General features: G+C 40.9%; 1 protein-coding gene across 1 annotated transcript; it reads left to right on the forward strand.

Moving 5' to 3' along the window:
* Positions 1-1879: 1879 nt before the first annotated feature.
* cers3a (ceramide synthase 3a) lies at positions 1880-25870 on the forward strand. The gene is made up of 11 exons (XM_073465228.1): positions 1880-1948; positions 4879-5060; positions 5646-5763; positions 7006-7124; positions 7276-7333; positions 7523-7573; positions 9574-9666; positions 11257-11385; positions 15533-15639; positions 17077-17230; positions 21608-25870. Exons 2-11 carry the CDS (start codon positions 4888-4890, stop codon positions 21791-21793), a joined length of 1188 nt encoding a protein of 395 aa, XP_073321329.1. The 5' UTR covers positions 1880-1948; positions 4879-4887; the 3' UTR covers positions 21794-25870.
* The last annotated feature ends 215 nt before the right edge of the window (positions 25871-26085 follow it).

Below are 26085 nucleotides of genomic sequence, written 5' to 3' on the forward strand. Positions count from 1 at the left end.
TCCATTGTCATAACAACAAGTGAGCTGTGTGTGGAGGAAGCTTGTCGTTAATTACGTCATTTATCAAAACCAACTCACACCGAACAACAACTAGGTGCACTTACAAGTTTGTACAAAATGACATCATAAGTAGACCTATGTTAAACAGGAGGTTGGGTGACAATCAGTGTGTTAACAGGAGGGACGTAACACCAGATGGCATCTCTCTGTCTGCAGAGCATGTGTGATTGACATTAGACGGGAGGGGGAGGGGGAGAGCAGGGGCTCCAACGGTTCAAAAAAGTAAAGTAAAATATGTTAAAATTGGTGGCCAAATATAAATATATAAACTGAGGCAGAGCAGGCGGAGCTCAGCACACCTTAGCTGGCAAACAAGAAACAACTAAAACGGGAAACTTCAACATACAGTGCAACATGCATAAAGAGCAGATGTTAATTATGTGTTAATTGTGTGTTAATTATGTGTTAATTCCTTGGACTATGTGCAGCAAATCCGCAGTTCGTTGGTTATATTCCATACATGAAAAGGGAACATGGCAGGGTGAGGTGTGTCCCTTTGTAAACTTCTCAAACAATTTTCAAGTTGGGCTTTTTAGAGTGAAGCTCGCATACCTGTTCTTTATATATGCACTGTTTTTAAGTTATGTCAGTCTATAAGAGGATCACAGTTACAGTGATATCAGTGTAAATGGTATCAGCCTTGTGTAAATAACAGATGGACAAAGATCAGTCCAAAGGTGATTTATTTAAACAAACATATTAGATGCTGGGAGTGACGAGGGCAGGCAGCTCAGGATGAAGTGGTCTAGTGGCAAAAAGGAGGGAGTCCAAGCAGACAGGTGAAGCTGTGAGCTGAGCAGAGACATGCTGAGGATCTGCACACGTGGGGAGGGAAAAATAAAGGCATGAGATGGTGTCCAGCCATAGAAAAAACACTGGAGCATAGCAAACAAACACTAGGAGACACTGAGATAAATACACTGAGGTTTAATGTGAGCGCTGTTGTAATCACAGAATGTGACTGAACAATCTGGCATTGGAGTGGTGAAGAGGTTTTATAGCCGGAGGTGATGAGCTGATGATGAACAGGTGTGTCTCTCTGCTGCAGCAGGTACCAGTAGCCACGCCCACAAACACACACAAACACGCAGTGGAAGGAGCAGATGCAGGAAAAGGAGGGGGGAAACTGCGAAGGGACTGAAAAGAGTTGGCAGTTCAACTTTGAAAAATGAAAACAGATTGATATTTGAAGTGTAAGCAGTAAAAGGAGTGTTAGGGCTGAAAGCAGTTGAAATGCCGCATGTAAACGCTAAGAGGAGTTTGAAATGTCGGATAATGTGCAGGTGCATAAAGCAGGATATTTAGTTTTGTATCTGAAGGATCAGTTGATGTGTAAGAGCAGAAAACAGCTGAAATGTAATACAGAGTATAAATTGTTAATAAAGCATAATGTTTGGAAAGGGGGCATTATCACTACTTTCACTAGTCATAATATGCAGTACAAACTATATTTCAGTATGTGTATTTCTCGTAAAGCTCAATGTGTTGACTTGTTTTTTAGTTAAGTGAACATAATTTCCCAGCTCCTCTGGCCCTCAGAGGTTTGTTTTGTGGGAGAACCTGCTTTTGTTTCCTATCAGGGACACAGTACAAACAAGGTTATTAGATCCCTTGCGGGCAGAGCTTGTGTGTGTGTGTTGTGGCAATCCGCTAACCTCCCTTTACTTCCTGGAGGGGAGGGAAAAAAACCCTTCCCAGGTAATTGTGGCTGTGCTGGGTGTGACGCTTAAGAATGTCAAACAAAGAAAGAGTGGCCGGCTGCCTGTCGTAGCGAGGGAATAGAGGATTTGTGCCATCCGTGTTCATTTCCCACAGTAAACACAGCAGTCAGCCAGTGTGGAAAGAACAGCCTGTACCTGCACTATCTGGCGGCCCTGACAGTGAAAAGGTAAGCCTGAGTTTTCCCATGACCTTGGAATGTGATTGAGGAGCCTCAGAGTGGCAGATCTCAGTCACTTTCTTCCTATTCCGCTTTAAATGTATCTCCTGTGCTGATGTCAGAGGTTCAAGTCTGCCTGCAGCTTTCAGGGGGAGTTGTTTGACCAGAAGAGATCCCTACAGTTAGTGAAGTTTGCTCTTAGGCTCTGCCAGCTCTCTCATGGCTGAGTTGAGCTGAATGACATCCTTGTCCTCACAAAGATGAGCACAAAGAGCCTGTGAGATGCAGGTCTTGTGGTTTACCCACTTGAAATCAAAAGGTTTAGGTTAAGATTAGCTGTGGAGCTTTGAGATGTTTAGAGCTGTTTTCTATCAGTTTGACAGTTTCAAGGACCTGCATTGCTGGATAACCTTTCTAGGGCCAGCAGCTATGTAAAGGTGGAATGGCGAGTACTTTGACTGGAGGCAAATCTCCTTTACTGTCACTAAACAAACAACAGCAAACGGACGAGTCAAGAATGGAAATTTTATTATGTATTGTAAAACTTGAGGTCATGAAAAACATGTAATTTTTTTTTTTACAAAGGATGATTCAAAGGTTTTATTATTCTTGAGTGGTACTTTAATATTTCCACTGAGTGAGACTTTCAGCTTTTTTTCTTCTCTAGTTCAGAAGTCAATATTCTACTTTAACTCAGTCTGTTAAACTTTTGTGTAGTTTCTGTTTACTTAAAGATACACTTCCTGATTTGTTAAAGTGCCCACCACAGCTCATTGCTGATGCAGTCAACCAGATAAGAAGCCAGCCAGAGAGTTGTATGTACAACATGCAGACTGAGCATGTTTTATCAGGCACATCAGTGAGTGAATCCCCAGTGGGTTTCAGTGAAAAAGATTATACTGTAATATGATAACAAAAATCCCTCCATCAGGATGAGCCACAGCAACAAGTTTCAATCATCTATTGTAGTTATACACGTAATGTAACTTAATCAAGGAGAATAAAGAGGGTTGTGTGTAGTTCACAGTCTGTAGTGCAGGGGTGCCCAAAGTTTTGCCCTTGGAGGACCAAAACTGCAACCTCATAGTGGACCATGGGCCAAAAGCAAGTACCTATTGTGTTGTGATGTTAAGATGCTAAATGATACTATTGTATACGGGAGCCCTGAGTGGAAAGTGAGGAAAAACATCTAGTGATCCTTTCATTCATTCATAGTGAACCAAGTCTAATGTAAATGGTTTTCTCTCCTGTGTGCGTGACTTAAGAACAGCTAAAAAAACATGTTTTGCAGGATAATCTTTGAAGGTCCTTAACTGTTTTTTCATGTACCCTTCAGGTCTTCTGTGGTACTAGAATCCCAAGTTACCCTAATTGAACCTGTCACTCTGCCTCAGACTATAAAAAATAACTTTTTAATAATAATGGATCCAACATATTTAATGAGCATTTTTACCTAACAAAAATAATTTTCTGCTACAAACATTTTGGGCAGCTCTGCCCCAGTGAGATTGTCAGAACCTGTCTCTGCATATAAAAAAAAAAATGAAGAAAAAAAAACAGCATCCGAGGCAATTACTCCCAATGTGCGACAACCTAAAGTTGATTTACATGTGGTGAGGAGAAAACAAATCAGCACTGACATCGCTAGGGCAGACTAATGCCGGGCTGAATAAACTCATGCAGTGATAAAGCAGATTATTGGAATGTAATTAATCAAAGAATGAGAGATTCTATTGAGCTACACAAGCTGTTGGGACAGAGGCCAGATTAGAAGTGATGTCAGAACCTCTACTGTCCAGATGTGTTTACACATATTTGATTCAGCAGCAACCTCCTGTCAAAGACGTTTTGCAGTGTGAAGAAGCCACACTACTTCTTTTCAGTGGTGGCAGTCCAGAACACATCTACATCCACGTGCCTTTAACAGCACAGCACCTGTTTTTAAAGGAGTGCTGCAGGGGAATACTGACAATGCTGTTTGTCCTCATGTTGGGTCCCCAGGAATGACTGAGAGACTCAACAACTTGGCTTCCATTGCATACTTCTTCTCAGCCTAAGCTAGCCTAGTGCCTCTACATGTCATTTTACCTCCCAAAAGAACACATACATACACAAAAGTACACACACGCACCACTTAATGTCTCCATTATTAACTGCTTTGAACTGCACTGATCTGTTGTTAGGCAGCAACGTATGTGTGTTTGAGAGAGAGAGAGTCAGGGTGGTTGAATTAGGCGTGGAAGTGATCTCAAGAGAAAGGGAGGGCTCACTGTGTCAATATTTGTTTAGGAAATAAACCTTTATGTACATTACAGTAACTGTAGCATCTGTGACTGCAGTTAGCTTGCTGTTGCCTCTTTCAGAAACGTTACCTTGCCTCCATATCTGTCATCATAGTAAAATAAGTCATAGCTCAATTTTTTTCCACTTTTGTCATTTCTCATTGTGATGTAATTACTTAATGTGCAATTCACACTGCTTAACCTGGATACCCAGAGTCAAGGAGAGAGCCATGGGTGTATGAAATGGTCCAAAAATGGCAGCATTTTCTCCTGCCCTCCACTCAAGTGTGAAACCAGGATGTTCTTTTAACAAAGAGAGTCACTAGGACTGCCAGATATCATCTCATCGTTTACATCAGTGTTGCTACAGCACTCAATTTTGGTACAAGTAAGTCCATATTTCTCAATGAGATCGGGATTTATGGCAATATTTAAGACATTTCCAAAAGTGGTTGATAAATTCAGTGTTAAAAAAATGATTCTTAAGATATCAGTTCATCACCTCTTTTCTTGGACAATGGTCCATTGTGAATTGTGAGTCATATCATTATTCTGTCATTGTAGACATCAGCTACAGACAATGCTGCGTGTCTATTGATAGTTACCATCCACAATCTTACCCCTTCCTCTGTTTGTCTGATCTTGTGGTTCTGTAAGGGTGGAGAGATGTTTGATACGCTGTATGAGTGGTTCTGGTGGGATAGAATCTGGCTGCCTGTGAACCTGACGTGGGCCGACCTGGAGGACAGGGACGGCCGGGTGTACGCCAAATCCTCACATCTCTACGTCACTGTCCCCTACGCCTTTGCCTTCTTACTCATCAGATACCTGTTTGAAAGGTAAGATCCATCAATGCACCTGCTCTTCCAAACTGAACCAACAGCACATCTCTCTTTGTTCGAAGATTCAACAGTACATTACAGTTTTTAAGGAAAACTTTGGTCATATCCGAACGAACAATTAATAAATTCTACAAATGTGTATTGTCTGTGTATCCCAGGCCTGGTATATCTTATAGAGGTCAATTGTGAAAATGAATCAAGTTTAAATCACATTGGTGAGTAACAACTACATATTTGTGAGCCATTTTTAAAGATTTACATCAGAAGGGACCTATGGACTTGGGAATGAGAGCCATGCACAGACAGGGTAGGTCATCAGAAGTTATGGAGACAACCTAAAGCATTGTAGGTTAGGGTATTTTCATACTTGATCACAAAAAGAAAAGTAGCAAAGTTTGGAGGAACTACTGGTCACCGTGGTAAATGACTTGACTTTGAAAAGTTACACAATGACACATTTATTCTGAGTTTTAGTATCCCGAACCCTTACAAAGTATGGGCCGCAACACATAAACCTCAGTCTCTGATGTCAAAGTCTTGGGCTTTGAATGCTCAAGCCTGTGTGTATTTAATGTGTTGCAGGTGGATAGCAACACCACTTGCAGTCTCTGTTGGGATCAAGCAGAAAGTCCATCTGAAAGCAGAGGATAACCCCATCCTGGAAGCCTACTACACTACAAAGTACAGAAATCCTGCTCAGGTAAACATAGTCCATCTCAAATATCGGTCCAGTTACTAATGTTCTAGTTTAAATATCAATAATGTTCACAAAACATTTCCGTTAACGTCATGATAACATGAAACTGCACCGTGCAAATCTCAGTTCTGAATATGGAGTCAGAATAATTGTCCAACACAGTGGAAAATTGGGTGCTTACTATTAGTGTAAGTGTTTAAGAACTGGATTGTTTTGACCTGTCTGGTTGCCTGACACTCATGCTGCTTTTGGTACTCTACTGTAATGAAAATGTTATCATAACTGAGTGTCAACCATGATACTGCAAGATACTGTAGATTAAAGTGTCAGTCCACCTAAATTCCACACATTATGTTATGAAATGATCTTGTTTTTGAAGATGTGACCATTTTTTACTTGAACTCTTAGAGGTGTTAAGGACCTCATTAGTCTGAGGGGGCAGGTGCTTGCCAGGTTTCACTCATATCTGAATGACAGAACACAAATAATAATCATGTCCTGTTTTAAGGTTAAATGTGGAATCCCACAATAACTCGTTATGGCTTTTAGAAGAGAAGAGAATTGCACCTCACAAATCCATTGTTGAATGTGATAGAACTGCCTAGAATTAAATATCAAGAAGGCCAAACTGTTGATCCAAACCGAACAGTCTACCTTGATGGCAACACAATACCTCAGAGCCACGCTGTCCAGATTTTGGGAATTATTTTTCATCCCTCTCCAACCTATGAGCAGTATAACAAGAATGTTACTAAATCTGCCTTTTTTACAAAGCTTGTCTCAGTTACTTTATTACAGACACTGAAGTCTCTACATGCTTTATAACATATGTACTCAATTACTGCAAAGTTCTTTTCTCTGGCCTGTCACTAAAATTAACAAGGGCTCTTCATTTGTTCAAAACACAGCAGCCAAAGTCCTCACTAGCACTATAAAGGCTGATCATATTTAATTTGCCCCTTAGGTCTTTTAATTGCTTGCCAATACATGCCAGAGCTAATTTTAATATCCTTTTCACAAGGCATTAAATGTACTGGACTTCCTGGTAATCTAGTCTTATCGCAGAGTGTGCTTTATTGTGTCCACATCACAGCACTTTTTTTTAGAATCAAGTCCTTGTATATTACTTAATTTACAAGCCTCACTGTTGACTGCATTTATTGACTCATTGATTCACAATACGAAGTACAACCACCACCAGTCTATACTGTAGGTATGTGTGTGTGTGTCTTCACATGCTTCCAGGCAGACATTGACGGGCTGTCGAAGAAAAGCACTTTGTCAGTGAGACAAGTTGAACGCTGGTTCAGAAGACGACGCAGTCAGGACCGTCCTGGAGTGCTGAAGAAGTTCAGGGAGGCCAGGTCACTACTGTGTGTGTGTGTGTGTGTGTGTGTGAGAGAGAGAGAGATAGAGAGAGATAGAAAGATACTGTCTGTGTGAGTGATGTTATTAATAATGCTAACTGCCACAGACTCAGTCTATACATTGTTGTCTCCCTTCTGCTTCCTGCAGCTGGAGGTTTGTCTTCTACCTGTTCGCGTTCATCGGAGGAATAGTAGCATTATACGATGTGAGTAGCTTATATGATTGAAAATGAGGCCATCTAGGCCAGAAACACAACAACTTGAGACAGCTGTCATATTTCAAAGTCACTATAGCAGCCTTGTGTGTGGCTCTATATATTTGTATTAAAGCTTTGCTTTCCGTATTTCAAGTCTTCAAGTCTTACATAATAAGAATTTATCTCCATGTTTTGCAGAAAGAATGGTTTTATGACACCCGGGAAGTGTGGACGGGTTTTCCAAAGCAGGTTGGTTTGCTTTTCTAATATACTATATACCATCATATTAACGTCAGAGAACATCATTCAGGTTTTGATACTGATTCTATAAAACCTGTTGAGTTATTTAATTTCACTTAATCATTAGTATTATATAATATACATCTTGGTATGGAACTTTAGCCATGTGGTAACAGATGGACGTATAAGGGGAGAGATAGTAACCCCTGGGTACATCTCAGTTGTCTTTTATACATCTACATGCCCTTCACTTGTGCCCTTACCATGCATCTTTGTCCCTCACACCAATGACACAAGGAACGATGGAGGAACTGAGGAAACAGGTTTTTAGACAAATGAGATGTACTTTCTTCCGAACCATCATCTGAAGCAAGAACAGTTTCTTAGGAAAAATGTTATATAATCATCAACACATCCTCGTACCAAAACGACTGAATAGGTTAGTTGCCAGGGACTCCTGAAACGACAAATATCAGCATTGCCAAAGCAACATGACTGTTGCAGCACATCAGCCACAGGTGTATCTTATATTAGTCGTATGGCTGCAGTCTAATTAGGTTTAGGAAAACATTGTGGGTTAGATTAAAATGTCACTTCTATAACTACTCACAAATGTACCTATGTCACCTAGCATTATGTACGTGATGTAACTTAACTCTCTTAGTAAGTTAAAAGAATTCACCTCTGACTTCATGACAGTACCACCTTATTCTGTATAAACTTATTCGATTTCACCAGAAAAGAGGACAAAACTTGGACAAAGAGAAATGAGCGATTCAAAAAATCAGCATCCAGTCACCACAGAGAAAGCAGCAGGAATTATTAAGCCACATAAATTAAATAGCCTGACGCTTAAACATCGCACATAGATTCAAACATCAAGTAGTAAAACAACAGAGAGGTGTAGAAACAACTTAAACTGCACAGACTGCAGCCCAAAAAACACATAAAGGAGAAACTGTGCAGTTTTTACATGCCCTAGTGTACGTATAAATACAATGCTATGTTGCTTGGCAGCCATGGTTGTTAATGTGGTCATCTGGAGAGTGATTTATAAAAATAAGCACTTTTCTGTAGCAGTCACCTGTCTACTGTTTACTGTTTGCAACAGATTCACCTTCCCTGCTCATCTCTGCCCCCACTCAGCCTCTCTGCCCCTCTCATTTGTACATCAAATTAGTGATTAAAGGAACAGTTGTCCCAAAAATGAAAATTAGTCATTATCTATTCACCCGCATGCTCATGGAAAGTCAGGTGAAGTTTTGTAGTCCACAAAACATTTCTGGAGCTTCATAGCAAAACAGCGTTGCAGCATTCTCCTAAACGACCGAAGTAGCTGGGGACTTGTTTTAAAATGACATGAAAAACATGAAATTGCTCCATATAGCTCATCCAGCATAATTCAAGTCACTGGAAGCAGAAGCAAATGCTTTGAAAAGATGTTATTCATACCCGTTTTAAAGTCAAATCTTCACTGTATCATGACTGTTCCTTTAAGATAGATAGAATCTTAACTATGATGACACAATGTGCTTCTCAGGATGACTTTTCAAGTCATTTGGTGTTACCAAATACTGAAAGTGGTCTTCTTAGTAAATTTTATTTAACAACCCCTCTTCTCCATAAAACTTGATAAGAGTTTTCTTTAGATATTTTATTTCTTTATTTAGAATGCTGTCACGAGTGTGAACAAAATGAAATAAATCTGGCTGAAAAGGGACCTTCATTGCAAATACTATGATGTTATTCAGCTAAACACACTGTGAAGAGTGTATCCCATGGCTATATCAGCCTGCAGCCTATTTGCCTTTGAAAAATGGAGTTGAGTGTGAGGTGACATCTTAGAGTGAACAATAGATTCAGCTACAGTTCCTTCCTTCCAGCTAAAGGGGCTAGGACAGCCTTCAGGGACCAGACTTTTGTTTGTGTGTCTGAGATTCACTGTGGCTTCATGTTACCGGTTGTCTCTATCTCTTTCTGACTCTGTGTCTGTGTCTCTCTGTCGGCAGTCCATGCTGGAGTCGCAGTACTGGTATTATATCTTGGAGATGAGCTTCTATGGCTCTCTTCTCTTCAGTGTTGCCTTTGATGTCAAGAGAAAGGTGAGAGGATGTTTGAGAGTGGTTCAATGTCCAGCATTGATCATGCATACATTTCCTGCTTGCATTTCTGATTCAAGAAAGAGAGTGAGAGAGAGGGAGAGGAGCGATTAGTGTGCACTGGGCATATATGCATACAAACTAAACAAACCAAGACTGAGACCTTATTTGGTTTTACATGTCATAGTGCTTACTATCACTAAACCAGATCAGTGGAGAGCAGTCATCTGCTCTTATCTTGCTGGGCCTGACGTCAGTCTTTGACACAGTGAAGCACTAAATTCTTCAGTCCACCCTGTACAAACTAAGCACCTTTATACAGCACTAATCTGCTTTACGTCCGCCCTCACAGTGCAGTCATTCGAAGTGGCATGGCAAGGAAAAGAGTCCAAGCGTCACTTCTTTTCTGCTGGGGTACCGCAAGGTGCCTTGCTTGGTCCCCTTTGTGGCTCATTATACACCAACTCTCTCAGTGTCAACTCACATGGTTTTGGGCATCCTTATTGACCAACGAATTGACTACCTGTCACTTGGTCTTTTCACCTCACTATATGGCATCAGAAAGATCAGGAGCCCATTTATATGAAAATAAATATGTAATTATAATGCATCTACAACTTCATGTAATAAACACTGACAAAACTTCCTGTTCTGCATCCATCTGTTGGTGCACATACAGGCTTGTTTAGCTGCAGAAATACCCCAAAATGCCAAATCTAGTCAACCAGATCTCTCTGAAAGTACCCTAAATATAGAGTTACTTGTTGTGAAACAAGAAAAGTAAAGGTCTTATGGCTGAGTTTTACGTGTTTTCATGTTCACTATGAACTGCAAATGAACAATGACTACTCACTGTGAAAACTAATCTCATTAGCTAAGACTATGTGTTACTCTCTCTACGTGCAGAGTGTTGTGGTACTTATTCTGAAATATTTCCCTTTGATCTACCTCAACTTAGATGCTTAGATTGTACTTAATTTACTTTGAACAAAAGTGTCAAAGTGTCAAATGAATACATGTAAATTTACGTTAAAATGAAAAGAAGAAAATGCCCCCAAATTGATTAACCTCTGAGCAGCACTCAGGTAATGGCCTCATACATATTCTTATTTAACTTCTCTATTGGCTTATTTGTATGTTGTGGGGATAAATAGACTCTAAACATAATCTACAACTTACATGATTTGTGAAGAGGCATGTTAGAGCAAAGAAGAGGAGGAGCCTTGATCCTATCATAAAGTGGACAAAATTGGCCAGACCATGTCACTAGTGGAGCTTTATCATGACAATGTCAGTTGGTCCATTGAACAGGTAAGGAGGATGTCTCCACAACTACTAAATATTCACAGTCTCCAGAGGGTGAAATCGGATAAATGTGTGGCTAGCCCACTTACTTTTTTACTTTAGGAGTTTCCATGCTCACTCAAGAAATGGCAGTTTGATATGACATTTGCCTAAAACTTTTAGGCGAACTTGAAACCCAGATGCAAATAACACTACAGCCTGTGGTAGTGCAGGTGGGTCTCTAGCTTAGTTGTCTGTTAAAGACTAGAAGTGTTCTCCGTGGTAATTTTTTTTTTTTCCCTTCTTCAGGACTTTAAGGAACAAATCATCCACCACTTGGCCACGCTGGTCCTCTTATCATTTTCCTGGTGTGTCAACTACATTCGTATAGGAACACTGGTCATGCTTGTCCACGATGCCTCTGATGTTTTGCTGGAGGTCAGTCACAAACAAACAAGGGTTACAACTGCCCTTTCACCTGATTACATGGTGATACTGGATTACTTTGCAAAAAACCCTGATTGTACATCTTGCCAACCTTTCAAATATTTTTTCTTTCTACAGCAGTTCTTCTTCAGACCTGTTTGTGCTCTGTAGGTCTATCTGATATCACTGTGTTGCTGTTGATCCTAGAACATCATAATTAATATTGTTCCAGGACCATCATTTCAGCTTAAGCAAAATAGCAATAGAAACCATGTCGGGAGCAAGCTGTTGTCGTTGAATGGACTCTGTATGAGTCTCACTGGGGAGACCACAGATGGAATCCTGCTTGGAATATATTGTACAGTTCACTTACTAGTTTTACACCAACTTCACCTATTATTATCCATATCTTTATAGTTTTTGTCACTGTTTGGTTAGATTTAGGAACTAAAATACTTTAGGAAAACATGGTTTGGCTTCAAATAGACGCTGTATTTTTTCCTGTCTTTTCCTAGTCTCTAAGCTTTGACTTGTGTGATTCGTCAGTGTCAATGATGGCTCTGGAGAAATTATGTTAGATGTTTCCCTGCCCCAACACACCGGACTCAAATATAGTGGTCCTTATGAGGGTTCAGGAGATGCCGATGATAATCTGATCATTTTAATCAGGTGTTTTGGAGAAGCAAAACATGTAAACCATGCATAAACATCTGGGAGCAACAAGAATTGTGATATCTGGGGTCTTCCATAGTACTAAAGACGTTTTAAAATGTGAAATAACCCCCTGTTTATGCATTTGATTCAATCAAGAAGCTAATTTGTAACATCTGAAAGTGTATGTGGTTGTGAGCAACCACTTGCTCTGTGATTGTGAGGGAGACACTTTTTTTGTTTCTTTTTAGAGCTTTAAAGGAATAGTTCACTCTAGAACAAAATTCAGTCATTATCGACTCACCCTCGTGCTGATGAGAAGTCCGGTGTAGTTTCTTATTCCTCAAAGTGCAGCTGGAGACCCGCGGGGGTACCCTCTGGCAACAATAATCCATATAACGGGCGTAAATGGTGTCCGAGACGAAAAGGTCCATAAAACTACACAAAAACGTTGTAATATTCCTCCATACTGCTCGTCCGCTGCAATCCAAGTATCCTGAAGTGGCGACATCCAGAGTTTACTCGAAACGACGTCATTTAGTACATTTTTCTAGCCTAAACAGTCACTATACTATATTTGCCTGGAGGCACGCTCCGCGTGCACGTGAGTCTCCCTCACAGCCGTTTGCACTACGGAAGCCGCGCCAGACAAGATCAACGAGACTCGCGATAGATACACACCGGTATTTACATCCTGCTGTGAGCGACTGAGCAACACACAAACACAAGAGGGATCTGCCTGGACTAGTGATTTGAAACTTTGAAACTCACAGCCGGATGTAAATACCGATGTGTATCTATCGCGAGTTCTGTTGATCTTGCAAACGGCTGTGAGGGAGACTCGCGTGAACGCAGAGCGTGCCTCCAGGCAAATATAGTATAGCGACTGTTTAGGCTAGAAAAATGTACTAAATGACGTCCTCTCAAGTAAACTCTGGATGTCGCCACTTCAGGACACCTGGATTGCAGCGGACGAGCAGTATGGAGGAATATTACAAAGTTTTTGTGTAGTTTTATGGACCTTTTCGTTTCGGACGCCATTTACGGCCGTTATATGGATTTTTGCTGCAGGAGGGTACCCCCGCGGGTCTCCAGCTGCACTTTGAGGAATAAGAAACTACACCGGACTTCTCATCAGCATGAGGGTGAGACGATAATGACTGAATTTCATTCTAGAGTGAACTATTCCTTTAAGACCACAGGTGAAAGCCACTGTGGCCGTCTCCAGGCAACGTTGATATTCTGTATCTTGAACTGTTGGCCGCTGCTGGCAGTTCAAAAACAATGGAACCATAGTCTGAAGGCAGTGTCAAATTGCTGTGTGAGAGCTGAGGAAGCAAGAAGAGGAAGGTCGGCATTGTTTACACTGAAAACAATGGATGTGGCGAGAGCAACCATTGACTGTCTGAAAGAACTTTTACTGCTCTACACCCCATTTTTTCACCATTCAAACCCCATTTTTATACTCTCATTCTTATTCTTATAATGATTACTAGAAGAAGTAGCAGGAGTAGTAGTAGTAGTAGTAGTAGAAGTAAAACGATGTGTGTACAGTAGAATGTCTGCTCAAACAATGCTAAGTGGAGGACTCATGTGTATAAAGTCATATGATAGATGTGTACCTCTACATTACCACTGAGCATGTCTACCCAACTGGGTAAGACCCCATGTGACTAAAATGCAATGTTTGCAATTGTCGAATCCTATGTTAAGGATATAACGTGTTGCAATTCTGCATTAAATGTATAAAAACTACAAGGTTATATATTTATACATACATTATCCCAAATGTTTCCAACAATGTTCACACCCACAGAAATCCACAAGTTTACCCAAAGTAATGATGGTGCCATTCATCAGGTCACTGTCTGTTACTTACATACTGTTGTTAGGGTTACTAACTTAATCATTGTTAGGACCTCACCACATAGACAATAGAGGGGCCTGCATGTAAAAGCAAAGCCTAACATTGGGCCTCCAGGCACTAGCAAAGCCTGTAAACAAAGGGATTAGTGCACCAACCCCAGTGTTGGGTAAATCACACCTGGTTGCTACAGTTCCCCCAGGTTTGAAACTCCCTTCTCCCATTGAGATAGAATTTTGTTGATTGAGGTATTATTGATTATTTATCAATTAGCTAACATTAATAAATTCTATTATATTGTACAGAGCAGTTTTCTGTGATTATTCATGCATATGCTTTGTGATAATAGCTGGTTGTGATGGTCAGTGGTGGGATTCATTTCCCTCACTGTTCCTTTCATTTTAAATATTTAATAAATACTTACATTTAAATTGAACCCTTCTTTTGAGACTGTTTTCCGGTCTGGTTATTGGTCCCTGATTCCAGTGTGGTGCTCCGTAATACTTTTAATAATAACTATCAGTAATTATTAATTGCCAATAACCAAACCTGCCCTACTTTTGTACCCCAACATCATGCAGTGCCCCAAACAGCCAGATTACTACATTAGCCGTGAGCTACCGTTAGCCAGCAACAACACACAAGGAGAGTGCGTGTCTGCGTTTTTAAATTCAGGTAAACTTTCACTATTCAGCATTCATCAGGGACTCCCATTCTCTCTCTTCTTTTCACCTCTCCTCTCTGTAATGTAATGTCAACATTACAGTAACGTGACATAAATACTGACAACGGAGGTCACTTCAGGAGATCGCTGCTGCAGTCAGGTTGATAAACAGGAGTGAAGATAAATCCCAAAAGTTAAAAAGTAATCTCTGAGCTCTCCTCCTGTCAGTTAATGGCTCTGGTTCAGAGCAGAATCTGAAGTGACTGTTTATTTCTCAGGTCCGGCCTCTAGCAGCTGATCATCGGCTCCTCGCTACATAACACTCTGCAGAAATCGCATGTTTTGTTTTGATAGGGAGACCCCTAGTGGCGGACATTACATATTGTGCATTTACAGTTGACAAAGTGATTACTAGCAGATAATACTGAAGCTAAACGGTACATGTTTACATATCTACATGTTTGAGCACGCGCCTGCTGACCCTGGTGGTCATACTTCAATCTCCACACCCTTACGCGGGGTTCAGACAGGACGCGGAAGCGCCGCGATTAGCTGCGAAGCGCCGAGGAGCAGAGCCATTTTAATTAAACACCCCGATTGACAGAAAAATACTCATTACTAGAAGTGGACATACATTTACAGTTGTCAGGAAAACATGGCGTTATAATTTTATGCGGTTATTTACTTACCCATGGTGAAAAAACAGCTCCAAGTGTGACTACAGAACAGCCGAGGAGCAGAGTCGCTTGCCGACCGGCGCGGAGAAATTTGCGTCTGGTGTGAACAGAAAGGCTGTGGCTCGTGCGAGAATTTCTGCGTTATTCTGTTCCTCTCTACATATTTTTTCCTGGCTGTTTTACATTATGCTGTGATTCTATTAAGGCTTATGTCAGTAAGAATGATATACTGTAGAAAATGGGCAGACTTACTCTGTGGTTTTGAATGTGGGTGATTAACAATACAACTCTTTTTTCTTTTAGTCTGCCAAATTATTCAACTATGCCAAATGGGAGAAAACCTGCCAAACTCTCTTTGTTCTCTTTGCCATAGTGTTTATGGTAACACGACTGATCATTTTCCCATTCTGGTAAGCTCATTAATGTGTGTGTGTGTGTGTGTGTGTGTGTTTGCATGAAGTGTGAGAGGGAGAGAGAAAGAGAGAGACTCCCTCCCTCACCCCCCTCTCTCTCCCTCTTCCTCTCTCTCTTTCACCTCTCTCTCTCTCACCTCTCTCCCTCCTCTTCTCTCTCTTCTTCTTCCTCTCTCTCTCTCTCTCTCTCTCCTTCTCTCTCTCTCAACCAAACCGGTCAAGGCAGATGGCCGCCCACCATTGAGTCCAGCTTGACTTATTTTTTTAAAAGTTTAGTTAAACTGGAATTACTATAAACTCAATCTAAAAACAGATTAGGTTGTTTGTACACATCGCTGTCCCTAAAGTCATTATTACTAAAAATGTTCATGATATTTAGGTTTATGTGAAATGCTGGAAACAATACTTATCTGTCATCCATACTCAAATGTTGTTTATCGCACTAAGTTTATAGCAGAGTTGCTATCTTATTGGTACCATTTCCAAATACAAAGTAAACAAAAAGTGCATGTTAAATATTACAAATATTAGGTTTACCTAGCCAAAACAAATGCAGTCTAATCCTACAGCCCTGTACAAGATCCTGCCTTCATGAAAGTTCAAATGTTAACTTTGTGTTGGACTTTATAGTCATTTTTGATGCTGTAGTTTGTGTCGATCTTACTAGTTTAGCCTTAATAGTGCAGGTTGTGCCTTAATGTAGAGAAAACTGTTAAAATATGGCATGATTACAAGTTTAGCTAATATAATAAACATTGTTTATTAGCCTGAGCTGGATAATCACATTTTCAAACTCTGAAGCTGATGTTGATCCACAACCATCTTTGAAGGGGTGCATCATTCAGTGAACTTAGATGCCAGTAATATACAAGCTATGAGATACCAGTCTCCACTGTTTTACTCGCCAGGGTTTCTATGGTAGCTATTGTCATGGCTGTGATGACAAGTTGAAAAAATTCAACTATCATCACAACTTAGTATTGAAGTTGCTGACCATGTCACTGCAACATCCCCTGCAGTTTAAGTCCAACAAGGGACCTCATGTCATGTCAACTTACTACTGTTTGCTATCTTCTAATGGCAAAAAGCAACTTCTCTCATAATAACACAATACAGTTAAATGAAGTTGAATCAACACCCCTTTAAAAACTTAAAACACAATAAGCGAACGCTAGTACCTTCACACAGGACAGGGTTCATTGTAGGCCTGTTGGATTAGACTGCATTCAATGTATAAACTGTGAGGATAAAATGAAAGTATTCGCTGTTGAAGTTCTTTGCCAAAAGATATGATAAAACTACGCCTATAGGTCTGAGAAAATTTGGTTTGTACTTCTCTTGTACCAATAAAACAAATAACATAATCAACACAGGACACTGATCTAAACCCCTGGACATTAGAGATTTTGACTTGTTTCTATTGCTGTGTTTCAGGCTGATCCACTGTACCTGGGTCTACCCCGTTCACCACTACCCTGCCTTCTTTGGATACTACTTCTTCAATGTGATGTTGGTGGTCCTTCTCTGTCTGCATATATTCTGGGCCTACCTCATTCTGTGCATGATCAGAAAATTTATGATTGGCTCTGTGAGTATGCTCCATAAGAATTGTATGTCATGTATCAGTGTTTCCACATCATTGATGGATATGAAATATTTGCTTGGTAATGCCATAACACAGTTTACGCTTTTTTATTGTGGTCTAGTAAAGCCTTTGAGACTTCATAAGACATCATTTTAATTGGGCTGAACATAAACCCTCCCTCACCTGACTGGATGAATGCACAATTTTATTGGCTGTAATTGGTCTCTGCTGCTGACTTTTAAACTGGACACAATGGTGGCCATTCATAAAACCCTGTCGAAAGGTTCACACACATTTTCTCCCCAAAATAGTGTTGGAATAAATTTGACATGATAATTGCACCCTAAAGCTGGATTTATGCACAGGCATATCAAATGTTTTTTTGGTTTTTTTGTTTTTTTTTGGTGCTTTGAGCGACACAAGTGTCGTCTAGTTTCATTACATTGGAGAGAAGTCAGACATCTTTAGCCGATATCTCCAAAACTTGGTAATTCACACCAAAACAAACCAGATGGATAAATAGCACTACAGATAAGATAAAAAAAATGTTTTACATACACTGCTCAAAAAAAATTTGATCGTGAATCAGTTTCACTTGCTTTGGTACAAATGAAAGTGACAACAGGTGCAATGGAGAGACAAAAGCAAGACAACCCCCAAAAAGGTGAATGTTTTGGATGGTGGCCACAGACAATTGCTCTCTCCTTATCCTTCCTGACTGATTCTTCTCTAGTTTTGTGTTCTGCTAGTGTCCTTGTCACTACTGGTAGCATGAGGCGGTACCTGCAGCCCAATCAGGTTGCTCAGGTAGTCCAGCTCCTCCAGGATGGCACATCCATAGGTGCGGTTGCAAGAAGGTTTGCTGCGTCTCCCAGCACAGTCTCAAGAGCATGGAGGAGATACAATGAGACCGGCTGTTACATGAGGAGAGCTGGACAGGGCCCGTAGAAGGGCATCAGTCCAGCAGCAGGACTGGTATCTGTTCCTTTGTGTGAGGAGGAACCTGAGGAGCACTGCCAGAGCCTTACAAAATGACCTCCAGCAAGCTACTGGTGTGCATGAGGGTGGTATGAGGGCCCGACATCTTCTAGTGGGACCTGTGCTCACAGCCCAGTACCGTGCAGCCCGCTTGGCATTCACGAGAGAACACTAGAATTGGCAGGTCCGCCATTGGCGCCCTGTTCTCTTCACAGATGAGAGCAGGTTCACATTGAGCACATGTGGCAGGCATGAAAGAGTCTGGAGATGCCGTGGTGAACGTTATGCTGCCTGTAACATCATCCAGCATGACCGGTTTGGCGGTGGGTCAGTCATGGTCTAGGGAGGCATATCCTTGGAGGGTCACACAGACCCCCATGTCATAGCCAATGGTACCCTGACTGCTGTAAGGTACTGGAATGAAATCCTCAGAGCTATTGTCAGACCTTACACTGGTGTCAGTGGGCCCTGGGTTCCTCCTGGTGCAGGACAATGCCTGCCCTCATGTGGCCAGAGTGTATAGGCAGTTCCTGGATGACGAAGGCATTGATGCCATTGACTGTCCCTCTTGTTTCCCTGACCTAAATCCAATTGAGCATCTATGGGACATTATGTATCAGTGCATCTGAGGCCACCAAGTACTGCCACGGACTGTCGAGGGGCTCACTGATGCCCTGAATCAGGTCTTGGAGGAGATCCCCCAGGACACCATCTGCTTTGATTTTCAATGTGATTTTGAATCCATCCCTCAGTGGGTTGATGATTTTGGTTTCCACTGACTGTTGTGACATCATATTGTTCTGAACAAATTGTACAATGTACATCAGTAAAGATTTTCAACTTCAATTTTTTTTTTCATAAAGATCTGATGTGTGATTTAAGTGTTCCCTTAAGTTTTTTTTGAGCAGTGTATATATATTGGGGTGAACTGTCCCTTTAACATAAATAGACTACAATATTGATCAATCAATAAATCAATCAACTTTTATTTGTATAGCGCCAATTCTCAACAAAAGTCATCTCATGACACTTTCCAAATTGAGCAGGTGTACACCATACTCTTTAATTAATTTAATTAATATAGCTGTACTCAGTCTGATTCAAACTGTCATATGATCTGAATCCAAAGTTCTGCCTCATTGTCTGTTGTTCCATCATGCTCCAGTCTCCTCATAGAAAATAAATAGGATGCATTGGCCCAATCATACCTGCTACATTCAGATTAACATTACACTGAGCTTTAAATGTTAGCAGTGAGTGTGGAGGGACTTTGGAGTTTTGGGCCATCACTCCTATCAGTAACTATACTGTACACACACTGAGATCTGGGCACATGGGCACAATGAACTGATTTGGACAACAAGTCCTCTAAATATAATGACAAAATACTTTTTTGTCCATCGCCTCTAGAAGGACATCTTGGTTAAGTTTTGGGAAAGTTTAGGCTCAGGTTTAAAGAAACCAACACCGAAGGTTTTGTTGACCGATCCATCCACCCTGACCTCCACCCTCTGCGGACTTTCCTCAGTACTAATATCATGATGCTTCCTCCTGAACTTTTGATACACAACAGTCATAATTCCCACGGCTGCTATCAGGCTATGTCACTTGAACATGAAAAAAAATTGTCCTGGGGTATTTGCTAAAAAGACAAATGGTGTAGTCTTTTCTGGGGACAACAGTCTCTCTATTTGGAGAGAAAAGTTTGGCAAACACTAAAATTATAACCCAAACTTTTTTATTCAACTTTGACCCATCTTACTTTCTGTAGATAAGATTCCAGGTACACTCACACCAGAAAAAAACAACAGCATTGGTAGCTTGTTTAAATGCCTAAAGCAACGTTTAACTTTACCTGACAAGTACCTCTCACAGCAGAATGAAACCTGTCTGATCATCTGGCTGCTTTTGCGTTTTGCCCATTGACTGTAACAAATAGTGGAAAGCGCCACAGTCACATCACCGAAAGGTTTCTGAAGAGCCAGCGGGAAGCTCTGTATAAAGTGGGTGGTACCGGTTTATTCACTCCAAAACGGTCTTATTCTACATTAGTCGTAAACTAGTGGGCAAGAGCAGGGAACCATGGGGTACATGTGTTTATGTTTATTTTGAGGATTTTGGTACCTCCGCAGCTCATTGCTACGTACAGGTTGAGAGGCAATACCAAAAGTTTAACAAAAAAAAGTCTGTGCTCTCATCAACTCCAGGTGTTTATTTCTCCAGAAGCTCTGGACTCTGCTGACAGCTGTCTCCCTCAGAGCTTGCCATCTCCAGCAGTTGTCTGATGGATAACGCTAACAGGGTCGCTCCATAATCTACGGCTACAGTGTTTTAGTATGATTAACCCCACAGCCAGCCGCACAGTCTGCATTAAAAATTATCAAACACCACAAATGCGGCCAAGAGTTGAAGATCAGTGATTGGATTAGCTGAGGTGAAGCCGAGCAGACAGCTCACATCTAGCTGTCACTAAAAGCAGCCACGCCCTTAATTATGCATAACTTTAATCCTTAATATCATTTAAATGAGTGAGTTGTAGAACAATTCACCCTCTGTATAGTTGGCAGGAGAGGGGAAATTAGCTGCTGCTGTTATTAAGTTGGACATTTTAACATGGCTCTTTAGGGATTGACTCACTTTTGGAGTCTCAAGTGGTCATTCAAGGAACTGCAGTTTTTGGTACTTTGTGTTGGCTTCATTTTTCAGCCCCGTAGGTTGCTGCTTTTTTTTTTTTTTTTTTTGCTCTGCTGTGACTCATAATGTCACCATGATCCCAGATACATGTTGGTATGACCACTTATTAAGAACAGAACCTACTGACTGTAGACAGTAGACACACCCTTACAGCATTAATGATTTAGCAGACTTTGGCAGTTCAGTGTTCTCACCTCATTGAGTCCATCTGTACACAATCTGTCTCTGCTCTGTGAGCTGCTCTGTTAGCAAAAACTTGCTGAGCTGCCAGGAGCAAATAACTAACATTCAACAATACCATTACTGTAACACACATACACACTCACTGGAAACGGACTATGAGCATTGCAGAATGACAGTTGAGATTAACACCTAATTATTTTTGAATTAGTGCAAAAAACTTTGTGACAGAACAACAAATCAGAGGCAGTATGACGCTGAAGGAAGTTAACAGAAAGCAGTAAATGAAGAGTCTGACTGTTTCCACTGACAAAAGCATTCAACTCTGGCTCATTGTTCTCTACTGCAGCTCAGGTTCCAAATCTGCTTTCAGGTGGTTGTTTTGTTCTCTTTGCCTTTGGCTCCTGACTCCCCCAGCAGCTCATTGTATTTGCTGCCCACTTCCTCTGCCTCCATTTTCCTCTCTTTTCCACCCTTCCCCTCACATCTGCTTTCATCTACTGAATTTCTCTCCTTTTTATATCACAGCTGACCAGAGATGAGAGGAGTGACAATGAAGAGGAAGAGGAGGAAGACAGCAGCCCAACAGAGGACGAAGCTGAGGAGCACAAGCTTGGCAATGGATTGGCAGTTGATGAGAAGGAGGATACAAACGGCTGCTTTGGATGCTTGTCTCCACCAGAGAACATCTGCCGGTCCAAGACTGTGTACTAACTCATATCCAGTATGAGTATGAGTATGAGTCCAAGATATGTGAAAAATGTAAATGGTCAATGCATTTCATTCAATACGGACCAAAAAATAAGCAAAACATGTGATTAATTCCTTCAGATACTGCAACACGACCGAGCCCAAATAAGCCTTCTCACAGTGCTCTGAGAGAGACTTTGAGATGTTTTTGGCTCTGTTCCTCCCCACAGTGTTGGTTCACTGCCCTACAGGTCAAAGAGACCAGTGAACCAAACAATCAACCAAAACTTAAACCCCACTGTGTTTATCATCACATTAAGTATTATTTTTGATGCACTGTGACACGTTCCCCCAGCCACCCAACCTAACTGCTTCATCCATCAAGAGCTGCAGGTCTTTATAACAATCTTCTGCTGCTCAACACCACTTATTTATGGTCACAGAGAGACAAATGGGCTTCAGTAACACCACAGACTGGGGCTCTCAACTTGTGGGTATAACCCTTTCTGTCCCCCCGACCACCACCATTTGTGTTTGTACTCTGTCACCTCCAAGTTTCCAGTGAGTTTCATGGGAAATCATGTGGGCAGGGTGTGTGTATGACGGTTTGCCTTGCCTTGGTGCAAAAACTACACGCGTGTAAGTAGGTGCACTGCCAGCAGGAGGCGATAATCACAGGAGCACAGGACAAATGTAGTATGAAGAGTTACATGTCCATATCAGGATGAGTTTGGGGATGGCTGGATGGTTTGTTCATAAAACCCTTAACCCATATGACCAGTGTTTGAATCCTATGATAAGCAAGCAGTCAGTTGTTACTGAAAACAGTTACTATAAATAATACCAAAATGTTTTCCTAAATCTAACCAAGTAGTTTTGGTGCCTTTATTTTGAAAGTGCAAGCAAAGATTGCATGTTCATTATTGCTAACCTCTAACAGAAGGAGACCATGCTGTTTTCACTGATAGCATAGGCCTAGTCTGACTCAGCTGATGTAGACTGTTGGTATAAGCTTGCCATTGGGTGCCTATTTCAGGCCATGTTCTCCTCCCTAGGGTCAGGCGATGTTGGGCGAATTGACATATGACGATGTCTACAGTGAAACATCGTGATGGACGATGACATTGTTGTTTATGAATTTGAGGCAGCGTGTCACCTCAGCGTTGTTGTAAGGCAGCAGTTGCGTATTAGCTCACCACTGTAGCCGCTGCTGTTTCCCACCGTTGTGTTACCACCGACATACATCCCATGTAACTTAGCTTTGTTCAGCCTCATATGCATAAAACAACGTTGGCCGACTAGCCAAGGAAGCTAAGCTAAGACAACTGTGTAAAAACAGCATGACTGAGAGAAACAGCGGCCCGAGGGAAAATAAACACTGCTGCCACAAATTTAAACGAGTGTCTTGGGTTCACCTAGCTGAGCTGGTTTAATAAGAAAATAATAAACGGGACAAGGAGACGTAATGTTAGTGCACTGAGCAGCAACATGCTTCTTTTCATTTCCTCCCCTCACATATCACAAACAACAACAACTCTTGCCCTACGGCAACTCTGAGGGGACATGCCACTTAATTCTGCTCTCTGGTGGGGAGCCTTTTAAGTCAAGATGTTACAATGCTCAGCGATTAGTAGTTGATGACTGTCAGCCATCAGCGATGGACGGTGGCATCGTTGATCGGCCTGACCCTACTCCTCCCTTTTGCTATTTGTGTCTTACCACTTTTAAATTCCCTGTTGCTACAGGAAACAACAGCCTCCAGGCTAGCAATCTACACGCTGCCATTGACAGGTTACTCTAACACTAACCTTATTGCTAACGGTACGAATATAAACAAGCTAGCAGCTGTTGCCTTTTCTTTTGTGTGGATTTAACCATTGTAATCCCAGGGCTCGCCTTCCCATGTGCAAAAAAAGTCCCCCCCCCCCCGACCTTTCTCCAGTGCTAACACAGTGGGGATAGGTCTGACTCTGCAAGGCTGGCCTTGGCCAAGTAACAACAACTCGGCCAAGTTAGATAGGCGGGTCTATTACACTGTTTCGTGTGTTACAGTGTAGGTACAGTACACACAAAAAAATTACATGATTGCAGGTGTTTGTATATCAATTAGTATTAACAATTTAATTTATTATGATTTTTAAATAAGCACCCTGTGAACACAACATGTACTAAAAAGTCAAAAACTAGATCCTGTCAAAGTCATCTCTGCAAGACAGGGACTTGGTTTAGTCGAGTCTGGGATTTGGGGCCATCTGCCTGTGTTGCCTGTTTGGCAATCCAGTTTGGGGATCACTGGTCCAGGATGTGTTTATACTGAGTTAGGTCAAACACTGGAAGCAGGGAGACAATTTAGGTGGTTATGTTTTGTCATATTTTCTCATTTCTGAAGTTGCCACCGATTTTTATACTAAAATTCAAAAAGCACATGACAAGTGGGGGATAGAAACATACTTCTTTATATTTTATGGAAAACAAAACCCTCTTTCGGGGTTCAAGTGCCAATGTTCAGTATAACAAGTTTAACTATCTTGACTGAAGAAAACAATTTTAGTTTAGTGTTATAGTTTAATAAATATCACTATCACTTTGTCCATTTTCACAGAGAGAGCTGAAGTGAGTAATCCACAGCAGTCAAGTAAAAACACCTCTTTAAAAATCCCACTGACACAAACACTAATAAAAGTCCAGCCCTGGAATGCAACCTTTTTCAACAGCAAGTCATGTGGCTGCATATGTTGATATAAAGATATAAAAACAATTTAACATCATTGTCTAATTAAAATGTCTATTTCCTGGCAGCTGATGTCAACACAGAGGTGTTCAGTACATGTAGGAACAAATATTAACAAATCTTTAAACTGAAGTGACAACACTGAATCACCATTGTTGATCGAATCAGTCACTTTCAGCAGGTCGAGCCCCTCACTGATAACTGGGAGCGACATTATCAGCACAGCCATGATTCAAAGTATATTACTTCCTTTTTAAAAGCTTCATAGATCACAAAAAACGTAGAAACAATCTGATAACTCTGTCATGAATAATGGGCTGCTAAGCTATTAATCTTATGTATGGGCTAGTTTTGTACTTAACTTAGCATTACAAATAGGAAAACAAAGCGACTGAAGATACTACTGAACTGCTGACAGTCTCAATTGGGACAGAATGACGCAGCTGTATGAACAGTTCTCTTACTGCTTTACCTACTGAAGTGCATTTTAACGATGATGCAAAAACTTGTCTTTGGGAAAAATGTGAATAAACTGCGAAGTCACTGACAACAAATCTTTGAACTGAGGTTGACCAGTTGGAGAAATGAGAGCTCAAAACATCCATGGATGAGACTGTCCTCCCACAAATACACAAAGTTCATGTAGTGAGGATGTCAGGGTGGATGACTGCAATTCTTCACAAAGTAGTCACATAACCCAAATCACAACATCTACAAAGTATTTCTTTTAACTCAAACTATGACCTTTCCATTAATCTTTTAAGTGAACCCAACATGAACCACACTGGATTTACTGTTCAGCAGTAATTTGTAACAGTTTTAATGATGTCATCATGCCAATAGGAATGTCATCACAGAGCTACTGTATAATAAGTGTTGGAGATTAAACAGCTATCAGCGTTACTGTACAGTCACTAAAGAATACGAGTTTTTCTAAAGCCAAAAATATTTGAGGATGTTTACTCTTGTCAAACATTGCTAATACTGTGCCAAATAATTCTTTGAAGTATGTGTTACTGATCTCCACTCAACTGGAGAAAATAAGCATAGAAAACTGGTTGAATGGAAGGTTTATTTATTATTTGGAAATACTGAGTGGGGTGTGTTGATGATATGACTGATAGTCAGTATTGTTGGATCAGTGCCAGGGCATCATTGGCAAACATTTCAGCAACATTTGCAAAAACAAGTTGTGTTTTGGGTAATGCATTCATCCTTTTTAAATTTCTTTAAGGACACAGCAAATGCAATCCTGTTGGGTCCAGGATGTTCTATGAAATGTCACAATTTTGACATGAAGTCTCGATTAATAAAATTTTATTTTTATGTCAGTCTATATTGTGATGAATAAAGAAACACTCTGGTCAGCCTTTGATGTCTTAATGAATGCATTTATTAAAATACTGGTGCTAGGAGCAAATTCTACACAACAGTAGCTGCATAGATTTTGCTTCCCCAAAACACTTCCCATAGTTTAGAAATTCTCAAGAAAACAAGGTCACATAGAGGGTCATGTGTGGCTCTTCATTGGTCTAAACAACAGAATCCAGTCTCCATCCAACATGTCAAAAATTCAGATACCCTA

This window comes from Pagrus major, chromosome 4 (assembly GCF_040436345.1).
Source record: "Pagrus major chromosome 4, Pma_NU_1.0".
Taxonomy (NCBI): Eukaryota; Metazoa; Chordata; class Actinopteri; order Spariformes; family Sparidae; genus Pagrus; species Pagrus major.

Excerpts from the sequence above, each read along its gene's own strand:
- cers3a (XM_073465228.1), top strand. The coding sequence starts at position 4,888 with ATGTTTGATACGCTGTATGAGTGGTTCTGGTGGGATAGAATCTGGCTG. Across the intron at positions 7,574-9,573 it reads GGACGGGTTTTCCAAAGCAG|TCCATGCTGGAGTCGCAGTA; the intron begins GTTGGTTTGCTT and ends CTCTGTCGGCAG. Across the intron at positions 17,231-21,607 it reads GAAAATTTATGATTGGCTCT|CTGACCAGAGATGAGAGGAG; the intron begins GTGAGTATGCTC and ends TTTATATCACAG.